The 25,730-nt window shown below is 45.5% G+C and overlaps 1 protein-coding gene across 1 annotated transcript in view; it reads right to left on the reverse strand.

The window, feature by feature from the left end:
* LOC120993819 (multidrug and toxin extrusion protein 2-like) overlaps window positions 1-25,730 on the reverse strand; it is a 253,523-nt gene that overhangs the window by 28,476 nt on the left and 199,317 nt on the right. The window contains exons 12-16 of the mRNA XM_040422286.1: window positions 23,306-23,381; window positions 22,683-22,752; window positions 21,902-22,034; window positions 6,929-7,023; window positions 3,254-3,335 (exon numbers count right to left, since the gene is read on the reverse strand). Of these exons, the coding sequence (XP_040278220.1) occupies window positions 3,254-3,335; window positions 6,929-7,023; window positions 21,902-22,034; window positions 22,683-22,752; window positions 23,306-23,381 (456 nt within the window). The remainder of the gene's footprint in view (window positions 1-3,253; window positions 3,336-6,928; window positions 7,024-21,901; window positions 22,035-22,682; window positions 22,753-23,305; window positions 23,382-25,730) is intronic.

A 25,730-nucleotide genomic window follows, 5' to 3' on the forward strand; every position in this document is an offset into this window, starting at 1 on the left:
TTAATGACAATCTTGTTACTTTTATTTTTAACCCCTTAGTGACCAGTCTGTTTTGGGCCTTACTGACCAAGCGATTTTTTGTTTTTCATTGTCGCCTTTCAAGAGCTATAACTTTTTTATTTTTCTGTGTATGTAGCCATATAGGGGCTTATTTTTAGTGAGATAAGTTGTTGTTTTTAGTTGCACCATTTTGGGGTACACATAACTTACTTATTAACCTTTTATTAACAGTTTCTTGGAGAGAGATAGGAACAAAACAGCAATACTGCCACTGAATTTTTACATTATAAGTTTTGCAGCGTTCATTTTTCGTCATAAATAACATGATAACTTTATTCTTTGGGTCAGTATAATTACAGCGATACCAAATAAAAAAAATTAAGTTTTACTACTTTTGCGCAATAAAAACCCTTTTTAAATGGAAGAAAATATTTTCGCATCCCAGGACCCATAACTTTTTTTATTTTTTTTCCTATGGAGCTGAATCTTTGCAGGACAACTTGTAGATTTCATTGGTATCACTTTGTGGTACATAAGACTTTTTGATTACTTTTTATTCCTTTTTTTGGTGGTGACTAATCAAAAACCATCAATTCTGGCTTTTTTTTTTACACTGTTCACAGCATAAGTTACATGATATTTATGTAGTGTGAGTCGTTTTGGATGTGGTGATACCAAACATGTGGGGGACATTTTATTTTTGCTTTAATTTTCCGCTATCGAAGGAAAAAAGCTTTTTGTTTTTTTTATTGGAATTTTTTATGTATTATGTGTTTTTTTAAAATACTTTTTTAACCATTTAATAGTCCCATAAGGGGACTATAATAGAGCAATGCATTTTAATGTCAGTGCTATACTGACATTGACTTAGCAGGACATCGCCAGAGAGGTACTGCCTGCTGAGAAACTATGGAGGCAGGTTTGGAGCCTACACTAGGCCCCGACCTGCCTTCACTGGCATCGACACCCACAATTTCATTTACTGGGTGCCGATGGGATACAGAGGAAGTCTGTTCCCTCTGTAACTGCGGGTGCCATTGCTCACAGCATGTAATGGGTTAAACAGCCCAGATCGGCGCTCCTGCTGGTCTGGGCTGTTAGAGCAGTAGCGCTGCTCTCATGTGAGAATTGAGCCCCTGTTCTCTGCCGCACAGCAAATCGTGAAAAGGCGGCGCACCATACTAAGGCCCCTTAGCAACCACCGTAAAAAGGCGTATGGGTGGTCACTAAAGGGTTAATCCCTCTAGGGGCCTAGAACATACAATTGTTTGACTGCTTATATCATAGAATGCAATACTAATTAATATGGAGATTATTATGGCAGGCCTGGGAGCCTTCATCCCCTGTCTGCCATGAAAACCAATAGCCAATCTGTGACTTTACTGCAGGAAGAACGATTGGCGTAAGGGGGAAACGCCACCCCAGCTTAGATGCCATTGTTGCTATTGAGGAATTAATTGTCCATGAATGGAGTTATCTCACAGACTCTGCACATGGGCGTAAGCTTTTTAAGACAACCATCACCCGCTGACTATGGTGCTGGGTCAGCTCCTGAGGCGGTGCTGTGTCCTGACATCCGCTATACATGTATGGCATATGTCGCCAAGGGGTTAATGTATAGCCGAGAGTTAAAGGTTATTAGCATTTGTTTACTTACAAACACAGCCCATATAGAAATCTGTGTAGACACAATACAGTACATACTAGGGGTGCACCGAAATTTCGGCAGCCGAAAATATCGGCCGAAAATGCACCTAATCCACTTCGGCCGATATTGTTACATATCGGCCGAAAATATGGGGTGTGGGATTTGTCACCCACCATCTGCGGGCGGGCGGTTTACTTTGTCACTGCATCTTTATTTTACCTTACAATCGTGAGGCTCCAGTAACTAACAACTCTGCAGGCAGAGCGGAGGCCGGCGTAACGTCACTTACTCACGTGACGCGCCTGCTCCGCCTCCTTCATTCATAAAGTGGGCGGAGCAGGTGCGTCACGTGAGTAAGTGACGTTACGCCGCCCTCCGCTCTGCCTGCAGAGTTGTTAGTTACTGGAGCCTCACGATTGTAAGGTAAAATAAAGATGCTGTGAGCAGCAGGGCCGGGGCTGTTATGGGTAGGGGGGATCGGTCTATGGAACTGCTATGGGGAGGGGGGATCTGTGCACTGCTATGGGGAGGGGGGGATCTGTGCACTGCTATGGGGAGGGGGGATCTGTGCACTGCTATGGGGAGGGGGGATCTGTGCACTGTTATGGGGAAAGGGATCTGTGCACTGTTATGGGGAAAGGGATCTGTGCACTGTTATGCCCATAACAGTGCACAGATCCCCCTCTCCATAACAGCGCCACCCACAGATCCCCCTCTCCATAACAGCGCCACCCACAGATCCCCCTCTCCATAACAGCGCCACCCACAGATCCCCCTCTCCATAACAGCGCCACCCACAGATCCCCCTCTCCATAACAGCGCCACCCACAGATCCCCCTCTCCATAACAGCGCCACCCACAGATCCCCCTCTCCATAACAGCGCCACCCACAGATCCCCCTCTCCATAACAGCGCCACCCACAGATCCCCCTCTCCATAACGGCGCCACCCACAGATCCCCCTCTCCATAACGGCGCCACCCACAGATCCCCCTCTCCATAACGGCGCCACCCACAGATCCCCCTCTCCATAACGGCGCCACCCACAGATCCCCCTCTCCATAACGGCGCCACCCACAGATCCCCCTCTCCATAACGGCGCCACCCACAGATCCCCCTCTCCATAACAGCGCCACCCACAGATCCCCCTCTCCATAACAGAGCCACCCACAGATCCCCCTCTCCATAACAGCGCCACCCACAGATCCCCCTCTCCATAACAGCGCCACCCACAGATGAATTTCATTCATGAAAAAGAATTATTAATAAAATCATTAAAAAAAAAGTATTTTAAAAGTATTTGGGCAAAAAGGCAGTTTCGGTTTCGGTTTCGGTTTTCGGTCAAGGGCATCCTGAATTTTCGGTTTCGGTTTCGGACCAGAATTTTCATTTCGGTGCACCCCTAGTACATACTGTATATAAGAATAATTTAACCTTGAATGCAGTCTGCAGCCCCCTCCTGGAGGTACAGATGCTCAGTTCAATGCATCTTTGGTTGCTGTATACTGTAGAGTTATAGTTCATGTAGTCATCTTCTATAAGCCACATTTTTTGGGAAAAAAAGTTTTTCTATGATTTATCACATCTTGATATAATAGCAGCTTACCATTTTCAATAGATCCAAAACCTGTATATGAATTGCAGTTTTTTTGGACTTTCTTGGGTCCCACGCCTGCTCTAGACTTAGCCTAGGAAAAATCAGAAGTGGAATAAAATTTTTATACATGTATACAAGAAAAAAACGAATGACAATTTATTTCAATTGTGTGCCCCAATCGAAGAATGTGCTACGTAAAAACTGTAAATCTGCACAATTTATGTCTTGCCTTACCTAAATATTATATATGCCATAAGTATATACTCCTCAGATGAACTAGTGGGGTCATTTATCAAACCAGTGTAAAGTAGCACTGGCTTAGTTGCCCATAGCAACCAGTCAGATTCCCCCTTTCATTTTTGACAGCCCCCTTGGAAAATGAAAAGTGGAATCTGATTGGTTGCTATGGGCAGCTAAGCCAGTTCTACTTTACACCAGTTTGATAAATGACCCCATATGTTTTTCGGAACCCCACGTATGCACATCTGACCTATGAATTCACAACTATGGTTTAGGTAAGCATCCGATCTGCATTTTTTTGTGGGTCGGATGTGGACCCATTCACTTGAATTGGGTCGCAAAATATGCGGACAGCAATTTGCGTGGTGTCCACATCCGCACGTCTGTTTGGTGCCATTCATAAAATTATAGAACATGCCCTATTCTTGCTCACATTACGGACAAGGATAGGACTGTTCTATTATGGCCCAGTCATTCTGTTCCACAAAATGTAGAATGCACACGGCTGGTATTCTTGTTTTGCGTATACGGAATTTGCGGACCCTAAAAATGTCTACAGCCGTTTGCATGAGCACTTAGATTCTACAGGATTATAACCTTGATGGCCTACCCTAGTACGGTCACACGGTCAGGTTTCATCATGCAGATTTGGGAGCCAAAACCAGGAGTGCATCATAAAAGGAAAGAAAGTATAAAGGACACTACATCTATTTTTTTATTTTTATTTTTATTTAATTTTCTTATATTCACTCCTAGTTTTAGCTTATAAAACTGCATAAGAAACCTGTGTTGCCGTACCCTTAGGACCCTTTCACACGAGCGAGTTTTCCGCGCGGGTGCAATGCGTGACGTAAACGCATAGCACCCGCACTGAATCCTGACCCATTCATTTCAATGGGTCTGTGTACATGAGCGTTGTTTTTCACGCATCAGTTCTGCGTTGCGTGAAAATCGCAGCATGTTCTATATTCTGCGTTTTTCACGCAGCCCTGGCCCCAAAGAAGTGAATGGGGCTGCGTGGAAACCGAATTGCATCCGCAAGCAAGTGCGGGTGCAATGCGTTTTTCACTGATGGTTGCTAAGAGATGTTGTTTGTAAACCTTCAGTTTTTTATCACGCACGTTTTTTTCAAAACGCATTGCACCCGCGTGGAAAAAACTGAACGTAATCGCAGACAAAACTGACTGAACTTGCTTGCAAAATAGTGCGAGTTTCACTGAACGCACCCTGAACGCATCCGGACCTAATCCGTCACGCTCGTGTGAAAGGGGCCTTAGAAAAGCAGCAGTAACAGACACAGCTACAATGTCTATGTAAGCAATGAAGAGGACAGCAGCAGCCCTTTAGGCTGGGTTCACATGGGCGTTGCGGGAAAATGTGCGGGTGCGTTGCGGGAACCCCCGCAATTTTTCCGCGCGAGTGCAAAACATTGTAATGCGTTTTGCACTTCACAGAAGTTCGGGCTTGGGATCGGTGTTCTTTAGATTGTATTATTTCCCCTTATAACATAGTTATAAGGGAAAATAATAGCATTCTGAATACAGAATGCATAGTAAACTAGCACTGGAGGGGCTAAAAAAAATGAAAAAATAATTTAACTCACCTTAGTCCACTTGATCGCGGCCCGGCATCTCCTTCTGTCTCCTTTGCTGAACAGGACCTGTGGTGAGCATTAATTACAGGTAAAGGACCTTTGGTGACGTCACTCCGGTCATCACATGATCTTTTACCATGGTGATGGATCATGTGTTGACCGGAGTGACGTCACCAAAGGTCCTTGACCTATAATGAATGCTCACCACAGGTCCTGTTCAGTAAAGGAGACAGAAGGAGATGCCGGGCATCGCGATCAAGTGGACTAAGGTGAGTTAAATTATTATTATTTTTTTTTTAACCCCTCCAGCGCTGTTTTACTATGCATTATGTATTCAGAATGCTATTATTTTCCCTTATAACCATGTTATAAGGGAAAATAATAATGATCGGGTCTCCATCACGATCGTCTCCTAGCAACCGTGCGTGAAAATCGCACCGCATCTGCACTTGCTTGCGGATGCTTGCGATTTTCACGCAGCCCCATTCACTTCTATGGGGCCTGCGTTGCGTGAAAAATGCAGAATATAGAGCATGCTGCGATTTTCACACAACGCACAAGTAATGCGTGAAAATCACCGCTCATGTGAACAGCCCCATAGAAATGAATGGGTCGGTATTTAGTGTGGGTGCAATGCGTTCACCTCACGCATCGCATCCGCGCGGAATACTCGCCCGTGTGAAAGGGGCCTTAGGGTGCCTTCATACATGGAAGATCTTGTTGCAGAAATTTCTGCAACTGAAAATCAGCTCCATTCATTTGAAAGGGGCTTACCAAAATCCATGCGCTTACCGCCAAAACAATCCCATTAAGATAAGTGGAACTGATTTAAGTTGCACCCTAAATCCTGTATTACACTGGCAGATAAGTCACCAGATTTGGCAGTGTAATACTGTAGCCGATTACCTGTTGAAAGAACATACGCTCATTCATCGGGCAATCCCAATCTTTCAACAGGTTTAAAAATCATTGTTTGCCAGAGGCAGATTATGGTGTCTAATCACAATGTTCTGCCGGCAAACAATGATTCGGTTTGGGGACGAGCAATGGCATTTACAATTGCTCCTCCCTATACTGAGGAGGAGATTGTTGCATGTAATAGCAGCTGTCTCCGCCACTGACGAGCAGGCGATTGCTGGGAGTGAAGCGACAATTGCCTGCATAAACTGCCTAACAGCCTTTAAGGGGTTTTGTCACTTCAGTAAGTAGCATTTATTATGTAGATAACGTTAATACAAGTCACTTACTAATGTATTGTTATTATCCATATTGCTTCCTTTGCTGGCTTAATTCATTTTTCCATCACATTATACAGTGCTTGTTTCCATGGTTGCGACCATCCTGCAAGCCAGCAGCGGTGGTCGTGCTTGCACACTATAAAAAAAGCACCAGCTTATGTGAGATCCCACGGTCCCAGTCACCAGAGAGGTCGGCATGTGCAAGCGCTGCCACCGCTGATAGATTGCAGGTTGGTCGTAACCATGAAAATGACCAGTGTATAATGTGATGGAAAAATGAATCCAGCGAGCAAAGGAGGCAATATGGACAATCACAATACACTAGTAACTGCCTTGTAATAACTTTCTCTGCATGATAAATGCCACTTACTGAAGTGAGACAACCCCATTTAGTCTGAAATTCAACACAGTCAGTATGTAAGTGATAGGGGTATGGCCCCAGTCAGGTTTCTGCATGCAACCCAAAATCAGGAGTGAATCGTAAAAAGAGAGAAAGTAGAAAGGACAGATATGATTTCTCCTCTGTTTCTTTAAATCATTTCTGGTTTTGGCTTACAAAGCTGCATCAGGAAACCTGCCCGTGTGGTCGTACCCTAGGAAAGAAAGAGTTACCTCTTCACATGCCCGATTCCAATCTGTACGCAAAATGTAGGGCAAATAGATGCAGCTCTGCAGGACCATTGGACATAACAACCCAATCCATAAACCTGAAAAATAGGTTCAAAAAAGGTTTTTCATAATTTAAAGTAGAGTAGAAAGACCCTGCATAGATAAATTGCTTGCATCATTGCACACTGTGTAAAGTATTCACTAGAGAATCAGCACATTTTTTTGGGCTTAGCGGTTAGGCCAGCTTTCAGAAGGGAGTCCACTATAGCCTGCACTTTGGGTAGGGGACTTTCCTAGTTGGTACTGTGGATAAGAATATTGTCCAGGTAAGCCGAAGCGTACCGACGATGTGGACGAAGCACAATGTTCATTAGTCGCTGAAAAGTGGCGGGTGGCGCCATGCAGACCAAAGGGTAAGACCTTATATTGATACAGACCCTCAGGCGTGATGAAGGCAGTTTTTTCTTTGGCAGCCTCCATTAAGGGCACCTGCCAGTACCCTTTCGTGAGAAACAGAAAAATACCAGGCTTGTCCTAACCTTTCGATGAGCTCATCCACCCAGGGCATGGCATACGCATAGAATTTGGAAACCTCGTTAAGTTTTCGAAAGTTGTTACAAAACTGCAACGTCCCTTGCGGCTTGGGTATCAATACTATAGGACTGGCCCACTCACTTTTTGACTCCTCAATGATGTCTAGCTGCAACATTAGCTGCACTTCTTCTGATATGGCTTATGGAAGTGCGTCCAGGGAGGTCTGAGAACACATCCGTGTTCCAACTAACCTCCTGAGTCTGTTTAGAGGAGAGGCTGTCAGAAATTTTTATTGTGGCAGCCGCCTCTCTTAGATCAGACAGACAGGCCGATACCTCTTCTCCTAGAAAACCCGGCCGCGGGCTGTCTTCTGTACAGATTTCCCTATCTTTCCACGGTTTGAGTAAATTCACATGGTAAACCTGCTTCGGCTTTCACCGCCCTGGCTGGTGTACCTTGCATTTTACATCTCCAATTTTCTCAAGTACTTCGTAGGGCCCCTGCCACCTAGCCAGGAATTTACTGTCCACGGTCGGCACCAGAACCAAAACCCAATCACCCGGGTTAAAGATCCGGACCCGAGCCTGCCGATTATAGACCCGACTCTGGGCTCAATGAGCTGCCACAAAAGGCAACACTGTATCTATCTGATCCTGCATCTGTGTAACGTACTCAATGACACTTTTATGTGGAGTGGGCTGTTGTTCCCACACCTCTTTGGCCACGTCCAAGAGACCGCGAGGGTGTCTGCCATATAGCAGTTCGAAGGGCGAGAACCCAGTAGAGGCCTGGGGTACATCTCGCACTGCAAACATGAGATAGGGCAGAAGGAGGTCCCAGTCCTTCCAATCTTTAGACACTACCTGTTTCAACATATTTTTTAATGTTTGGTTAAACTGTTCTACCAGACCGTCCGTTTGCGGATGGTAAACGGACATCCGTAGTTGTTTTATGTGCAGCAACTTACAGAGTTCCCTCATCACCTTGGGCATAAAAGGGGTCCCTTGGTCGGTCAGAACCTCTTAGCTATGAGTTTGGCCGAGGTATGTCACAGGGCACCGCCTCCGTGTACCGAGTGGCGTAGTCTAGAATCACTAAGATGTGTTGATGCCCTCTGGCGGACTTCAGTACTGGGCCTATGAGGTCCATAGCTATTCGGTCAAACGGTACCTTGATAATCAGAATAGGTATTAGTGGACTATGGAAATGTGGCTGGGGGCTAGTTATCTGGCAGGTCGGGCAAGACTTACAAAACTATTCCACTTCTTTGAATATGCTGGGCCAGTAAAACTGCTGTAGAATACGATCCTGAGTTTTCTGCAGCCCCAGGTTACCCCCGAGAACGTGTTGGTGGGCTAGATCTAACACAAGCTTGCAATAAGCCTTGGGGACCACCAACTGTTCAATAGGCTCACTCCGTGGTTGGTTTACCCGATACAACTGTAACACCCCAGAGTTGTGTTACGAAACTCTTTTACCCCGCTACAACCTGTTAAGGGCATTAACATTGCCATCTTGTGTAATTTCATGTAATTTCCTCACAATTCTGCATTCAAATCCTTGTTAAATATATATTGCTGTAATTTCCATGTTCACCAGCAGGTGGCAGCAATGTGTTCAGCAAGGACTTAGCCAGTTTACTGTTTCTGAACTGGAATAGTACATTCCAGTTCAGCTCCCCCCTCTTTGAGTAGAGTGGATTCCTCCCACATCCTGCCTCATGGGGAGGGAAGGAAATTAGTGTTAGTGTAACCCACCCCCTGCTAGAGGTAGGGTGTGCATACTAGGAGCTCCCAGATATAGGGATCCAAAGCCAGGATCTTGTCTTAGCTGAGACAATTGATTATGATCCCCAGCCTGAGCCTTGCAGCCTCAGCTGGTAGAAGCAAGCAGCCACCTCCAGTATTCCAGAAAGAAGAATACCCTGAGACAATAACTGTGAGTAACGTCCAGAGACCCAGGAGAAGCCAAATTCCTCCTCAGCTAGTCAGTACCCAAGACAGAAGAAGATAGTAAGCGCAGAAGCCAAATTCCTGCCACATTACAGAGCTACAAAGTAGACGTCCTTTTCCTGCAAAATCTCCAGGCACATGATAGAGCAGAAGCCAGATTCCTGCCACACATTACCAATACCTGCTGGGACTTCAGACTAATGCTGTATCTCACTTGGATGAAAGCTGCATCTAGTAAAGACAAGTTTGAACTTTACTCAAGGTCTGGATCTCAATTACTGCTGCAAGTTCCTCAATTATTCCTACTAGCACCACTGTAACGGTCACGTCCACACACACACACAGGGGGAAGGATAGTGACCACTGCGCTCCACCCTCACCCCTGGCCCTGCCTACTTGCCTCACGAGTCCTGATGACAGGGGACAACTGAACGACAGTCCCTAACTTAGGATATGTGCAGGGAAGACAGACAAGACAAAATACGGAACATGAACGGACCGGGTCAGAACCAAGAGAGCTACGCAGTACAAAGGATTAAGCAAAGAATGGTCAGGAGAAGCCGGGGTCAAATACCAGGAGAGCAGAGAAGTACAAGAGGAGTCCTAAGAGAATAGTCAGGTGGGAGCCGAGGTCACAATACCAGGACGGATGCGCAGTACAGGAGGAGCAGGCAAAAGGATGGTTTAGGAACAGGATCAGGTAAGTATTCAGCAGTCCAACAAATAGCCAGGAACCTAGAAATTAACAGGCAACCTGTAGCCAGCAGGCTGCCTGTATTTATAGTGGGGAGTGAGGGTCATGTGACGTGGCCAGCGTCACATGACCGACAGACCAACCAGTCGAGCACCGAGTGATCAGCTCGGCGCTCAAGGCAGACTAGGAGCAGGGAGCCACCCAGCTAGTAAAGCCGCCCTGGGAATGAGGTCAAACACAGATCCTCATTCCCAAAGCTAAGCAACAGGTCTGCGGGCAATGGGGGACCGAGTGTACCTTCGGAACCCCGTGACAGTACCCCCCCTTTTACGAGGGGCCACCGCACCCAAGACTTCAGGCGATGGCTTTTCAGGGTGTTCTAAATGAAATTTACGAACAAGTCTAGGAGCATGAACCTCCCTGGCAAGTACCCAAGATCTCTCTTCAGGTCCATATCCCTTCCAGTGAATCAGGTACTGCAAGGAATTACGCACCTTCCTGACATCCACTATTTTAGACACCACATACTCGACAGCATCATTAACAAGAACCGGCGGAGGCGAGGCTTTTGATGGTACTACCGGTTCAAAATATTTTTTAAGCAGAGATTTATGGAACACATTATGAATGTGGAATGACTCGGGCAGCTCCAACCTAAAAGATACCGGGTTAATCACTTCCGTGATCTTATATGGTCCAATAAAACGAGGAGCAAATTTTTTAGAAGTTACCTTGAGAGATAGATTCTTGGAGGACAACCATACTTCATCCCCAACCTGAAAGTTTACCCCCCTTGAACGTCTCCTATCGGCCTTGAGTTTTTGAGAACATTGAGCCTTTTCTAGGTTCGATTGAACCCGGGCCCAAACTGTGCACAGTTCGGAGGAGAGTTTATCCGCTTCAGGGTTAGAGGAGGAGACGGACGACCCAGAATGAAAACGGGGATGAAAACCATGGTTACAAAAGAAAGGGGAGACCCCAGCGGAAGAATTGACACGGTTATTCAAAGCAAATTCAGCCAACGGAAGGAATTTGACCCATAATTGCTGGTCATCAGCAACATACAACCTCAAGAATTGTTCCACAGACTGATTAAGGCGTTTAGTCTGCCCATTACTCTCAGGATGGTAGGCGGAAGAAAAAGACAATGAAATTTTACATCTTTGACAGAAGGCCCTCCAGAATTTGGACACAAACTGCACACCCCTGTCAGAAACAATATTTTCCGGGATGCCATGTAAACGAACAATCTCTCTCACAAAAATAGACGCCAGGGTTTTAGCATTCGGAAGTTTAGACAGGGGAATGAAATGAACCATCTTGCTAAACCTATCGACCACTACCCAAACTACAGTCTTACCCTCCGCCAGCGGTAGGTCAGTTATAAAGTCCATCGAGATATGGGACCAGGGTCTACTGGGAATGGGTAGGGGTCGTAGGTTACCAGCAGGGCGAGTCCTAGGTGTCTTAGACCTGGCACAAACCTCACAGGCTGACACGTAGGACTTAACATCCCTGGTCAGAGTGGGCCACCAATAAGATCTAGAAACCAGATCCTTAGTGCCCTCAACACCCGGATGTCCACAAAAGGCAGAATCGTGACACTCCCCCAACAGCTGGAGACAAAATTGTACGGGAACAAGCAACTTATCTGTTGGGGTGGATGCCAGTGCCAGATGTTGTTCAGCCTTAATGCGAGCCGAGATATCCTGGGTTAGAGCCGCTAAGAAGATGTTTGTTGGTAGGATGGATTCAGGCGGCGTCTCAGTGGGTTGAAAAGCATGGAAGCTCCGAGATAATGCGTCTGCTTTCACATTTTTACTTCCCGGCCTGAACGTAATGGAGAAATCAAAACGGGTAAAATACAGAGCCCATCGGGCTTGTCGGGGATTCAACCTCTTAGCTGACTCGAGAAACATTAGGTTTTTATGATCAGTGACAACAGTTACTCGATGCCTTGCCCCCTCCAAAAAATGCCTCCACTCCTCAAATGCCCATTTAATAGCCAGCAGCTCCCTATTCCCTATGTCGTAGTTTCTCTCCGTGGGAGAGAATTTCCTGGAGAAGAAGGCACACAGTCTTAGGTTAGTGAGGCTAGCAGGACCTTGTGAAAGGACTGCTCCTGCGCCATCCTCGGACGCATCCACCTCCACAATAAAAGGTTTCTCCTGATCAGGCTGGATCAGAATGGGAGCGCTACTAAATGCCTTTTTTAAGGTTTCAAATGAAGAGATGGCCTTGGTAGACCAATTCTCCAAATCCGCCCCTTTCTTCGTAAGGTCGGTCAATGGCTTAGCAATTACAGAAAAATTCATGATAAATTTACGATGGTAATTAGCGAAACCCAAAAACCGTTGTAAAGCCTTTAAGGATGAAGGCCTTACCCATTCCTTAATTGCTAAAACCTTACCAGGATCCATCTTAAAGGCGTGAGGAGTCAAAACATGCCCTAGAAACAGTATCTCCTGTACACCAAAGACACATTTCTCTTGCTTAGCGGATAGCTGGTTCTCCCTCAACACCTCTAATACTTGTTTGACATGAGACACATGAGATTCGAAATCTGGAGAGAATATCAAAATGTCGTCAAGATAGACAATAATAAATTTACCTAAGAACTCCCTGAGAATATCGTTCATTAAGTTTTGGAACACAGCTGGGGCATTGCTGAGTCCAAAAGGCATCACCTGATATTCAAAGTGTCCTATCGGAGTATTGAACGCTGTCTTCCATTCGTCTCCCTCCTTGATTCGGATTAGATTGTAGGCCCCTTTCAGGTCAATCTTGGAAAACCAGGTTGCCCCCAGAACCTGGTTAAATAAATCCAGAATCAATGGGAGAGAGTATCTATTTTGGACAGTGATCTTATTCAATCTCCGGTAATCAATACAAGGCCTAAGACCACCATCCTTCTTTTTAACAAAGAAAAACCCTGCTCCCATAGGAGAGACTGAAGGTCTAATATGCCCTTTAGCAAGGCTCTCCTTAATATAATCTTCCATAGCCTTGCGTTCGGGCCCTGAAAGATTATAAATTCGCCCTTTAGGAAATTCGGCACCCTCTATTAGCTCTATGGAGCAATCATAAGGTCTATGGGGGGGTAGAACCTCTGGAGTAGGGGATGAGAATACATCAGAAAATTCTTTAATAACTGAGGGTAATGTATTAGACCTTACTGAAACCCCAGCCTGGACCACGGACAAGCATGAGTCACACTTAGGTCCCCATTTCACCATTTCACCAACTCTCCTTTGGACCAATCAATTGTGGGGTTATGTAAACGGAGCCAAGGCAACCCTAGTACCACCTCAACCGGTAGGTTCTCCAGGACTAAAAGAGAACATCTCTCGGAGTGGCACACACCCACAGTCAGAGAAATTTCAGATTATAAAAATAAATAAATAAGCCTCAAAAATACGTTGCTTGGTGGTGTCGCAGGTCCCGACGGTGAAGTGGGTACAGTTCACACAGGTAAAAGTGTTTCTTTGGATAGGACCGCGCTACCTCTGGAATCACAGAGAATCCACAATCGAAGCCAGCAAGATATTCACAAGCATGGGGAAGCAAACAGGCCAGTCAAAACCTCTCCTCCTCTCCTTTCCAGGCTTCTATGGAACACCAAAATTGCATCCAATAGTGAAGTACCGTCATGCAAGTCGGAGTAAAAACGGTTTTATTATACTCACAATGCACACGTATAAACAAGCAGTATACAATGGATCAAAATCACCCGACCCGGGTTTCGCTCGGTTGAGCTTCGTCAGGGGTATTAGAGAAATTTCAGAGGTACATGACCTCACCGTACCACCCATCAGGGGAGTAGCATCTATAGCCATGACATGGATAGGTGTAGGTAAAGCAAACATTGGAATACCCAATTTACTAGCAAATTCAAAGTCAATAAAGCTGGCCGCTGAACAGGAATCAATAAAGGCCTTACCCGGCCACTTATTAACCCCCAGAGAAATTGTTATGGGTACCAAAAGCTTATATTTAGAAAAATCAGGGTGTACCTGGTCTTTAGGTTGTCTTGCCTTAGGAGATTTGTCAGAGAGGACCCTCTTAGGACACTTGTTGATCCAATGGCCAGGATCTCCACAGTAGAAGCACTCTCCGCGTCTGCGACGAAGATTACCCCGGGTCATGCCGACCTGCATGGGTTCCTCGGTGGAGGCCTCAGTGTTGTCCCTGGAAAAGGCCTCTGGCTTGAACACCATCTGAGAACAGAACTGTCGTTCTTGTCGTCTCTCTCTAACTCGTCGGTCAAGTCGGACAACTAGGGTCATCATCTCCTCTAAGGTCTCTGGAATTTGATAACTGACAAATACATCTTTTAAATTATCAGACAGACCAGACCTAAACTGACTCTTCAGGGCTGGTTCATTCCATCCTGAGGGGACACACCACCATCTGAATTGGGTGCAATACTCCTCTGCAGGGAGATGGCCCTGAACCAGTGCCCTAAGAGCCGTCTCGGCTACCAGGGCCCTGTCTGGTTCGTCATAGAGGGTACCCAGGGCCTGAAAAAAACCCTCCACAGAAGTCAGACAACTGGCCCCAGGAGGTAACGAGAATGCCTAGGCCTGGGGATCACCCTGTAGAAGAGAAATGATAATCCCCACGCGTTGGCTCTCGGGACCAGAGGACACGGGGCGCAAACAGAAGTAGAGTTTGCAACTCTCCTTAAAGGAGAGAAACCTCTTCCGGTCTCCAGAAAAGGGTTCTGGGAGCTTGATCTGGGGTTCAAAATGTGGACTGGAGGGCAGAGGAGTGGAAGAACCTTGCCCTAACTCAAAAGAACAGAGTTTCTCTCCTAGCTCCTGCACCACCTGTGTCAAGCTAGAGACATGGTCAGTCAGGGTAGTAAGCGGATTCATGATACAGTGGTTATTGGGCCTGTTAATCTGTAACGGTCACGTCCACACACACACAGGGGGAAGGATAGTGACCACTGCGCTCCACCCTCACCCCTGGCCCTGCCTACTTGCCTCACGAGTCCTGATGACAGGGGACAACTGGACGACAGTCCCTAACTTAGGATATGTGCAGGGAAGACAGACAAGACAAAATACGGAACATGAACGGACCGGGTGAGAACCAAGAGAGCTACGCAGTACAAAGGATTAAGCAAAGAATGGTCAGGAGAAGCCGGGGTCAAATACCAGGAGAGCAGAGAAGTACAAGAGGAGTCCTAAGAGAGTAGTCAGGTGGGAGCCGAGGTCACAATACCAGGACGGATGCGCAGCACAGGAGGAGCAGGCAAAAGGATGGTCAGGAACAGGATCAGGTAAGTATTTAGCAGTCCAACAAATAGCCAGGAACCTAGAAATTAACAGGCAACCTGTAGCCAGCAGGCTGCCTGTATTTATATTGGGGAGTGAGGGTCATGTGACGTGGCCAGCGTCACATGACCGACAGACCAACCAGTCGAGCACCGAGTGATCAGCTCGGCGCTCAAGGCAGACTAGAAGCAGGGAGCCACCCAGCTAGTAAAGCCGCCCTGGGAATGAGGTCAAACACAGATCCTCATTCCCAAAGCTAAGCAACAGGTCTGCGGGCAATGGGGGACCGAGTGCACCTTCGGAACCCCGTGGCAACCATACTCATTTTATTGCAAGTGAGCCAGGATCCAGGAGTCCAGCCGTACCAAGGTAGGAGACACCGTTGACACTATTGCCATTACCACACAGAGACATTGCACCACTCTGGCATTCCTAACCCGGTACGTGAGTTACAACACCTTAAAGGGCTCTGTGTTAGTATCCTGCGCACGCTGCAATTGGCGTCACGAACAAAAACTATAAACTATCACTTACACCTTACCCAGCCATTGCATATTATTGGCGTCAGAGTGCATAACCCCAATCTGGTTCTATTGCACAACATATCCTGATGAACCACAAAACGGGGAAACTCTCACTCTGTCCCAGGTTGTTGTGGTTCACCATCTACTATTTACACATTTTCCCAGGCGCGGGATATGGTTGAGTCCTGACGTTGGGCGGTACCAAAGTTATCCTCGGAGACATTGAGGTCTGCCAATTCAGGACCCGGCGGCAAGTCCTCCACGTCTCCCACCATTACACTTAGCAGGGTTGTCTCCCCCTCTTCCACCGAAGTGGCGGTCACCCTTACCGCTGGCCCTTCGGTCTCAGGTTCCCAGGGTTCTGGTCTCCCCCTGAGCCGGGCCACTCTGCTAGGGTTACCCCTGTCTCATGGGTATCAGTCACTCTCATAGCAGGCCACAGTGCCGGGAAGCATGGGAAGTCTCTGCCTATTATAAGTTCGTAGTGTAAATTTGGGGCAACTGCCACTTCGTGAGTCCATCTGCCAGCCCCTGTGGTTAGAGACACCAGGGAGGTGGGATAGTCTTTTAAGTCTCCATGGATGCACATGACCCCGACTTTCCGGCCAGTATACTCCACTGACTCTACCAGGGGAGCCCTTACTAGGGACACAAGACTCCCTGAGTCCAGCAGAACCTCAGCTGGAGTGTCCCCTACCTCCACCTGGCACAGTTGGTTTAGAGTTTTTGGGGTACCTGCTACACACCGCTTCGGCAGATAGTGACTGACGGTAGCCATAGTTAGTATCCATGGGTTTTCACCTGATGGGGACAGTCAGATCTTACATGGCCCGGCTCCTGACACCGGGGTTTGACTGCCCCTCTACCAAAAGAACCCCCTGTAACAGTTTTAGTTGCCTCATAGCGCTCCACCAGGTCCACCATTTCTAGAGCGTTGCCAGGAGACACCTGGCCGATCCAGTGCTGGAGAGGGGGTGGCAGAGCCCTCCAAAACATATCAGCCAATAGTCGATCCAGGATAGCTGTGGGACTCAGCACATGAGGCTGTAGCCACTTTTGCAAGAGGTGGAGTAAGTCATAATACTGGGTCCTCGCAGGCTCAGCCGGCTTAAACCTCCACAGATGTACTGCTGGGCCTGGACCAACACATTCACCCCAGTCTTTCCAAAATCTCACCCTTTACTTTTTTGTAGTCGGCCGTTTGATCGTCCGGCAAGTCAAAATACACCCGCTGGGTATCGGATGCCAGGAATGGAGCGACAACCTCAGCCCTCTGTCATGTGGTAGCTTTTCCCTGATGGCCACTTTCTCGTACATCACCAGGAAGGTTTAGATGACGTCTGCGGGGGTCATCTTACGAATCGTGGATGCTCCTGGTTTCTCCTGCTGTCTGCAAAGCCATCATGTGTTGCAGCAGCAACTGGTTAGTCTCCTGCTGCTGCTTATTAGCCTTGCGTTGCTGCAGGTTTGTCTCTCGCTGCTGCAGATTACCCTCCATGAGGGCCTTCACAACAGCCTCTATTTTATTGTGGGGCACTGGTTGTAATATAGCTGGTTTAATGTACAACATACAACCATGCCTAAAAAAAGGAAACAAAAAATATCGGCTTTCACGCCAGCCTCACTGCTGTTTCCCGCATCCTCCACCAATTGTGGAGGTTTCGCTCTGGTAGATAGGGTAAGTGGGCGCAGTACAGAGGCAAAATACAAGTTCTTAACTCAAAACGTCAGTGTTTATTCACACTTGAGGCAATTGGACAAAACAGCACGTGACTTTGCAGTCTTGGTGTTAATTCACACACAATGGAAAGTTCATATAACACGTCATCTTGTTGGCAGTTCTGCCTCCAGTAGTCCACAGCAGGCTTTAGGAGGCCTGTTTCCCCAGAATGCGGCTCTCAGCCCTCCAGCATGGCACAAAGCCTCAGATCCCAAAAACAGAGACATCTCTGCTGAGCCCAGCTGCCTATTTTAGGACAGCCAGGTGCTGCCAAAACCCGACCAGCACTTAAACTCCTGTCCGGTATTTGACCTCACCTGGCTGGAAACCAGCCCAGCCGCACATGCTGGGAGGAAAATACCTGCCTTGCCAGACACAACCCCTCACTGTGCAACAATAAATACAGTAACACTGTAATCATATTGACCCTCAGAATAAATTGATCATGTTATTTATACCCCACAGTGTATGCCATAAAACTAATTTTCCCATCCCCTTCAAAAAATTTATTAGGGTTGCACACTAATATATAGTCTGCAAAATGATGCCACTAAAAACTAGAACTCGGCCTGTGTAGAACAAACCCTCAGACAGCTACATTAACCTGTTCGCTACCAGTGCCGTGCATGCTCGCGGGCGCCATGGCCGGCAGATCTCTGCTGTTTCAAGCAGCAGAGACCTGCGGCTAATTACCATGACCAGCAATAATGCCGATCGCGGTAATAAAAAGGCTTTAGATGCCATGATCAAGTAAGATCACGGCATCTAAATGCGCAAAAACCTGGAAGCTCGTGCTTCCGGGCTTCCTACCAATGCCCCATGCGGGCAATGTGGGCCCCGGTAGTTGCGCTGAACACTGTAAGCCTCGCTGACGAGGCTTTAAGTGTTCATGCTGCAATTCTTATTTTGGCCACCAGATGGCAGGCCAGGATAAGAAATTAGCTATTTCTAGTGTAAATCTCATTTTTAAAATCCCTGATAGAACAAAATCAAAAATTTAAAAACACTATTTATAGGCTCATATATTAGCTTCAAAATCATCACAAAAAATAAAAAAAGTAAAAAAAAATATAAAAAATAAAACAAATTAAAGTTTAAATCACCCCTCTTTCTGCATAATTAAAAAATAAATACCTAAATAACAATAAATATAAACATCATGGGAACCATCGTGACCAAAAATGGCCATACTATTATGTGATCAATGTGATCAAAAAGTCACGCACATTGCAAAATGGTATCACTAAAAACTACAGATTGTTATGCAAAAATTGAGCCCCTAAACAGCTCATTAGACATAAGTATAAAAAAGTTATGGGGGTCAGAATATGGTGATGTAAGAAAAAAATATTTTTATCAAAGTTTAAATTTATTTTTACACTATTTAGACATAAAAAAACCTATAAGAATAGGGTATCGTTTTAATATTACTGACACAGAGAATGAAATGTATGGGTCAGTTTTGCCTCAAATGAAACAATGTGGGAACAAAATGGTGGAGGAATTGTTTTTTTTTTCCAATTCCACCCCATTTGGAATTTTTTTACCACTTCCCACTACATTTTATGCCATAATTAATGGTGGCATTAGAAAGTACAACTTGTCCCGCAAAAAATAAGCCCTCATACAGCTATGTGAATGGAAATATTAAAAAGTTATAAGGATAATAGCGAAGAAAAATGAAAATGAAAAAATGAAAAAAACCTAAGGTTTAGCGCTCAAATTAAAAAGTTATGGGTCTTGGAATGTGACAACATTAAAACTGTAAAGTTTTTTTGGTCATTACGGACAAAATTCTCTAGTCGCAAACACATGAAAACTTCTCTGCGCCCAATGCAAATTCATAATTTTCTTTTGCTATGCCATTATTTCTTATGAGCAGTAATTCAGAATGAGGCCTTCAGCACTGATTTTCAGCAGTTCTGTAAGCACTGGGGCAGATTCATCACGGTCTCACCCCTGTTTATTAAGCTTCAGCGGGCGCATGCGCAGTAGGTATTGCGATGCCCTGCCAGGAGCGGGCATCGCATTGCACATGCGCCCGCTACGAATTTGACCGCGCAGCTGCAGTGGAAAAGGACAGAGGAGGGGAGTAAACGGGCGGGCAGAGGCACACGGAGGGCGGGGTTATGAGCCTTGAGGAGGTGCTGCCTGGGGCTCGGAGGATTGAGACGCCGCCCTGGGCACTTGAGAGGGCTCATTTACATAATGTTAAAAGTTCATTTTCGGCTAAAAGAAAACTCCGTTACATACAACAAAGGTACCGTTTTTAAGTTCTGGGTGGCACATATAACACTATTTGATCAGTCTAATATGCCCAAATGTGGTGACAGACTCCCTTTAATTGTGGAGCTTTTTTTGTGAAGATTACATCAGAAAAAGGTGACAGGGACTGTTATGCTAATATACTGTAAGCTACTGTATAGTGGGGTGCTGTATACTGTGGGGGCCTGTATACTGTGGGGGCCTGTATACTGTGGGGGGCTGTATAGTGTGGGGGCCTGTATACTGTGAGGGGCTGTATAGTGTGGGGGCCTGTATACTGTGGGGGTCTGTATACTGCGGGGGCCTGTATACTGCGGGGGCCTGTATACTGCGGGGGGCTGTATAGTGTGGGGGGCTGTATACTGTGGGGGCCTGTATACTGCGGGGGCCTGTATACTGCGGGGGGCTGTATAGTGTGGGGGCCTGTATACTGTGGGGGGCTGTATAGTGTGGGGGGCTGTATACTGTATATTGTGGAATGCTATACTGCTGTACTGTATACTGTGGAGGGCTGTATACTGTGGGGGGCTGTATACTGTATATTGTGGAGTGCTATACTGCTGTACTGTATACTGTGGGGGGCTTTATACTGTGGAGTTCTATACTGCTGTACTGTATAGTGTGGGGTGCTGTATCGTGTATAGTTTGGGGTGCTGTATACGGTGAGGTGCTATACTGCTCTACTGTATACTGTGAGGTGTTGTATACTGTGGGGTGCTGTATACTGTGGGCTGCTATACTGCTCTACTATATACTGTGGGGTACTGTATAGTGTGGGGTGCTATACTGCATACTGTGTGGTGCTGTATACTATAGGGTGCTATACTGCATACTGTGTGGTGCTGTATACTATAGGGTGCTATACTGCATACTGTGGGTTGCTGTATACTATAGGGTGCTATACTGTGGGGTGCTGGGGTGCACTGTAACACTGTAACACCAGCCGAGCCCTGGTCTCCTTCCTGCAGAGTGGTGCCCACTTCCAGCCTGAGCCCAGCTGCCCAGAGCACTGATCCTGAGCCGCTGGAGTCTTCAGAACTGAAAGTATTTACAGTCATTCACTGTACTCTACCAGGGGTGTGGATTTTTTTTGTGTGTGTTGTGGTGGAGGGCGTGATTGCCTGCTAAGGTGTGGGAAGGCGGGATCCAGGGGGCCCAAGTAAATTTTTGCTCAGGGTCCAATCAATATTAAAGACGGCCCTGGGCAGGGCCAGGCAGTGAAAACTTTATCATGCCTTCCTGGCCCTGTCAATCAAAGTGGAGAGAGCGCAGCAGTTTGAGAAGAGCAGATCCTTTAGATGTAATGGCAACACCCCTGTTGCTCCTAGTCTCATTTGCATATATTAAACCATAATTTTTCTCAGCAATGGGGGCACATATGAACATGGGACCAACACAGATGTCTTCCGCTGCCAAGCGCACATGCAGCAGGTCAGCCAGATTCATAGGTACAAATCTGCTGACAGATGCCACTTAACTGTTCACAGTAAGGCTACTTTCACACTAGCGTTTTTTGCGGATCCGTCATGGATCTGCAAAAACGCTTCCGTTACAATAATACAACCGCATGCATCCGTCATGAACGGATCCGGTTGTATTATGTCTTATATAGCCAAGACGGATCCGTCATGAACTCCATTGAAAGTCAATGGGGCACGGATCCATTTTCTATTGTCAGAGAAAACGGATCCATCCCCATTGACTTACATTGTGTGTCAGGACAGATCCATCTCGCTACGCATCCCAGGACAGCCAGCAAAACGCTGCAGGCAGAGCGGAATGGTAACGGAAAGGAGGTAAACTGATGCATTCTGAGAGGATCCTTTTCCATTCAAAATGCATTAGGGCAAAACTGATCTGTTTTGGACCACTTGTGAAAGTAGCCTAAGAGTAATTTTTACCAGGGGTGCCCAACCTTTTGCATGTCACTGTATATACTGTTTGATTTCAAAGCAAACTAAAGTTGTAAATATATGTCTCAATATGTATAAGCTAATGATCTCACCTATGATTCCAAGTTTCACCAGAAACATCAGTGAAATTCCAAGTGGGAGACCAATAATAAGGAAGCCGATTACATTGGTAATAGCTCCAATTTTTTGCTTTCCAAATCCTCTTAATACTCCGCCACTGGAAGTCTGCAGCACAAATTTTAGATGCTATTAGACCCTTCATTTCTTAAAATACTAGCCATGTTCAATGAATAGCTAATAAACTGAAATTTGTAGAAGCAAATGACATCTAGTCAAATTCTAAACGGGAAACTGAATTACATTTTGCTAGACTGGCTCATTCTTTAAAGAGCTTGTCTCAGTTCAGCAAGTGGCATTTATCATGTAGAAAGTTAATACAAGGCACTTACTAACGTATTATGATTGTACATATTGCCTACTTTGTTGGATTGATTAATTTTTTCCATCACATTATACACTGCAATTCAGCAGCGGTGGTCGTGCTTGCACCCTATAGGAAATAATGCTGGCCTGTGCAAGCTACCGCGGTCCGAACGACAGAGAGGCCAGAGCTTTTTCCTATAGTGTGCATGCACGGCCACCGCTGCTGGACTGCAGGTGGTCGTAAACCCTGGAAATGAGCAGTGCATAATGTGATGGAAAAATAAATCCAGCCAGCAAAGGAAGCAATATGAACAATCACAATACATTAAGCCTTGTATTAACTTTCTCTACATGATACCGTAAATGTAATTTGCTGAAGTGAAGCAACCCCTACAATTTACCAACTGTTTTCTCTTTCTATACAAAGTTGTAGAGTATGTGCATACTTACGTTTATTGCATCACATAGGTGAAATGGAGCAAATATAAGCATGATACGTGAAACCAAGGAAAGAATATCCCTGCAAAAATATAAAAAATACTGTAAGGGTCCTTACACACATGAACTTGGCTATGGTGTTTTTACTTTACCTGTAAAAACGAACCAGAATGAGCCAAGCATACTTTGCTGCAGTTTTTGTGGTGTTTTTTTCTGACATTTTTTGCACTCAGTGGGGAAGATTTATCAAAACTTGTGTAAAGGAAAACTGTCTTAGTTGCCCACAGCAACCAATCAGGAGCTCTGAAAAATGAAAGGTGAAATCTGATTGGTTGCTATGGGCTGCGTTTTTTAAAAAGAGGCAAAAAAGACAAAAATGGCACCTAATTAACAAAATTGTCAATTTTATTTGAGCAAAAATAACAAAAAAAGCTTGTGTTTCCTGCTTTTCATATTTTCTATAGATCTTCAGCCAACATCTTGAGTTGACATTTTCACTGCCATAGGCAAAACACACAACTAAAATGTTGAAAAATGCTCTAAAAATTAGTGCGAAGGCATCCTAAAAGCATAATACCCATTCCAGTACTTGTAGTACCTCATCAACTTTTACACTTGTCTACAGTTTTACGTACCTGTCTGTTGTAAAAATGTAACCAATTACATCCTTGAGTGCAGCTAAAGAACCACCAACTATTATACCAAATAACACTGAAAAAGAAAAAAAAAATATAGAAAAGTATAAAGCTATAGTTACCAACATCATCAACTCTAGAAGATCAAAAGCATAATGTGAAAATAAAATTATTTGCTTAAAGGGAGTCTGTCACCAGATTGTGACCTTATAGACCGCTTACATAGCGCTCTAGCATAGCAGTCTATGATTCTAATGGTACCTTTGATGTTTGCTTGTGAAGTTCCCCCAAGGCAAAAACGGACTTTTATTCATATGTAAATTAGGGCTCGCAAGTGCCCAGGGCGGTGTTCACCTCGTTGGAGCCCAGGCTGTTCTGCCTCTTTTCGTCATATCCCCGCTCCAGCCTCTTCCTTTGCGTCCTCCTTCTCTGCAGCAAGATCCTGCGCCTGCACTATCCATTGCTTGGCCGGGGCATGCGCAGTGCGATGCCCATTTTGGGCACGGCATCGCAGTAGCTACTACGCATGCGCTGGCCAACGGCGAGAAACAGCGGCGAGGAGGCGGACCAGAGACACCCACAATGGGCGTCGCAGTGCGCATGCCCCGGCCAAGCAATGGATAGTGCAGGCGCGGGATCTCGCTGCAGAGAAGGAGGACGCAAAGGAAGAGCGGGGCGGGCAGAGGAAGAGGCTGGGGCGGGGATATGACGAAAAGAGGCAGAACAGCCTGGGCTCCAACGAGGTGAACGCCGCCCTGGGCACTTGCGAGTCCTAATTTACATATGAATAAAAGTCAGTTTTTGCCTTGGGGGAACTTCACAAGCAAACATCAAAGGTACCATTAGAATCATAGACTGCTATGCTAGAGCGCTATGTAAGCGGTCTATAAGGTCACAATCTGGTGACAGACTCCCTTTAACCACTTCAGCCCCCAGTGCTTAAACACCCTGAAAGACCAGGCCACTTTTTACACTTCTGACCTACACTACTTTCACCGTTTATTGCTCGGTCATGCAACTTACCACCCAAATGAATTTTACCTCCTTTTCTTCTCACTAATAGAGCTTTCATTTGGTGGTATTTCATTGCTGCTGACATTTTTACTTTTTTTGTTATTAATCGAAATTTAACGATTTTTTTGCAAAAAAATGACATTTTTCAATTTCAGTTGTAAAATTTTGCAAAAAAAACGACATCCATATAGAAATTTTGCTCTAAATTTATAGTTCTACATGTCTTTGATAAAAAAAAAATGTTTGGGTAAAAAAAAAAAATGGTTTGGGTAAAAGTTATAGCGTTTACAAACTATGGTACAAAAATGTGAATTTCCGCTTTTTGAAGCAGCTCTGACTTTCTGAGCACCTGTCATGTTTCCTGAGGTTCTACAATGCCCAGACAGTACAAACACCCCACAAATGACCCCATTTCTGAAAGTACACACCCTAAGGTATTCGCTGATGGGCATAGTGAGTTCATAGAACTTTTTATTTTTTGTCACAAGTTAGCGGAAAATTATGATTTTTTTTTTTTTTTTCTTACAAAGTCTCATATTCCACTAACTTGTGACAAAAAATAAAAAGTTCTATGAACTCACTATGCCCATCAGCGAATACCTTGGGGTCTCTTCTTTCCAAAATGGGGTCACTTGTGGGGTAGTTATACTGCCCTGGCATTCTAGGGGCCCAAATGTGTGGTAAGGAGTTTGAAATCAAATTCTGTAAAAAATTACCTGTGAAATCCGAAAGGTGCTCTTTGGAATATGGGCCCCTTTGCCCACCTAGGCTGCAAAAAAGTGTCACACATCTAGTATCTCCGTACTCAGGAGAAGGTGGGGAATGTGTTTTGGGGTGTCATTTTATATATACCCATGCTGGGTGAGAGAAATATCTTGGCAAAAGACAACTTTTCCCATTTTTTTATACAAAGTTGTCATTTGACCAAGATATTTATCTCACCCAGCATGGGTATATGTAAAAAGACACCCCAAAACACATTCCTCAACTTCTCCTGAGTACGGGGATACCAGATGTGTGACACTTTTTTGCAGCCTAGGTGGGCAAAGGGGCCCATATTCCAAAGAGCACCTTTCGGATTTCACTCCTCATTTTTTCCTGAATTTGATTTCAAACTCCTTACCACACATTTGGGCCCCTAGAATACCAGGGCAGTATAACTACCCCACAAGTGACCCCATTTTGGAAAGAAGACACCCCAAGGTATTCCGTGAGGGGCATGGCGAGTTCCTAGAATTTTTTATTTTTTGTCACAAGTTAGTGGAAAATGATGATTTTTTTTTTTTTTTTTTTTTCATACAAAGTCTCATATTCCACAAACTTGTGACAAAAAATAAAAACTTCCATGAACTCACTATGCCCATCAGCGAATACCTTGGGGTCTCTTCTTTCCAAAATGGGGTCACTTGTG

This window comes from Bufo bufo, chromosome 3 (assembly GCF_905171765.1).
Source record: "Bufo bufo chromosome 3, aBufBuf1.1, whole genome shotgun sequence".
Classification (NCBI taxonomy): domain Eukaryota; kingdom Metazoa; phylum Chordata; class Amphibia; order Anura; family Bufonidae; genus Bufo; species Bufo bufo.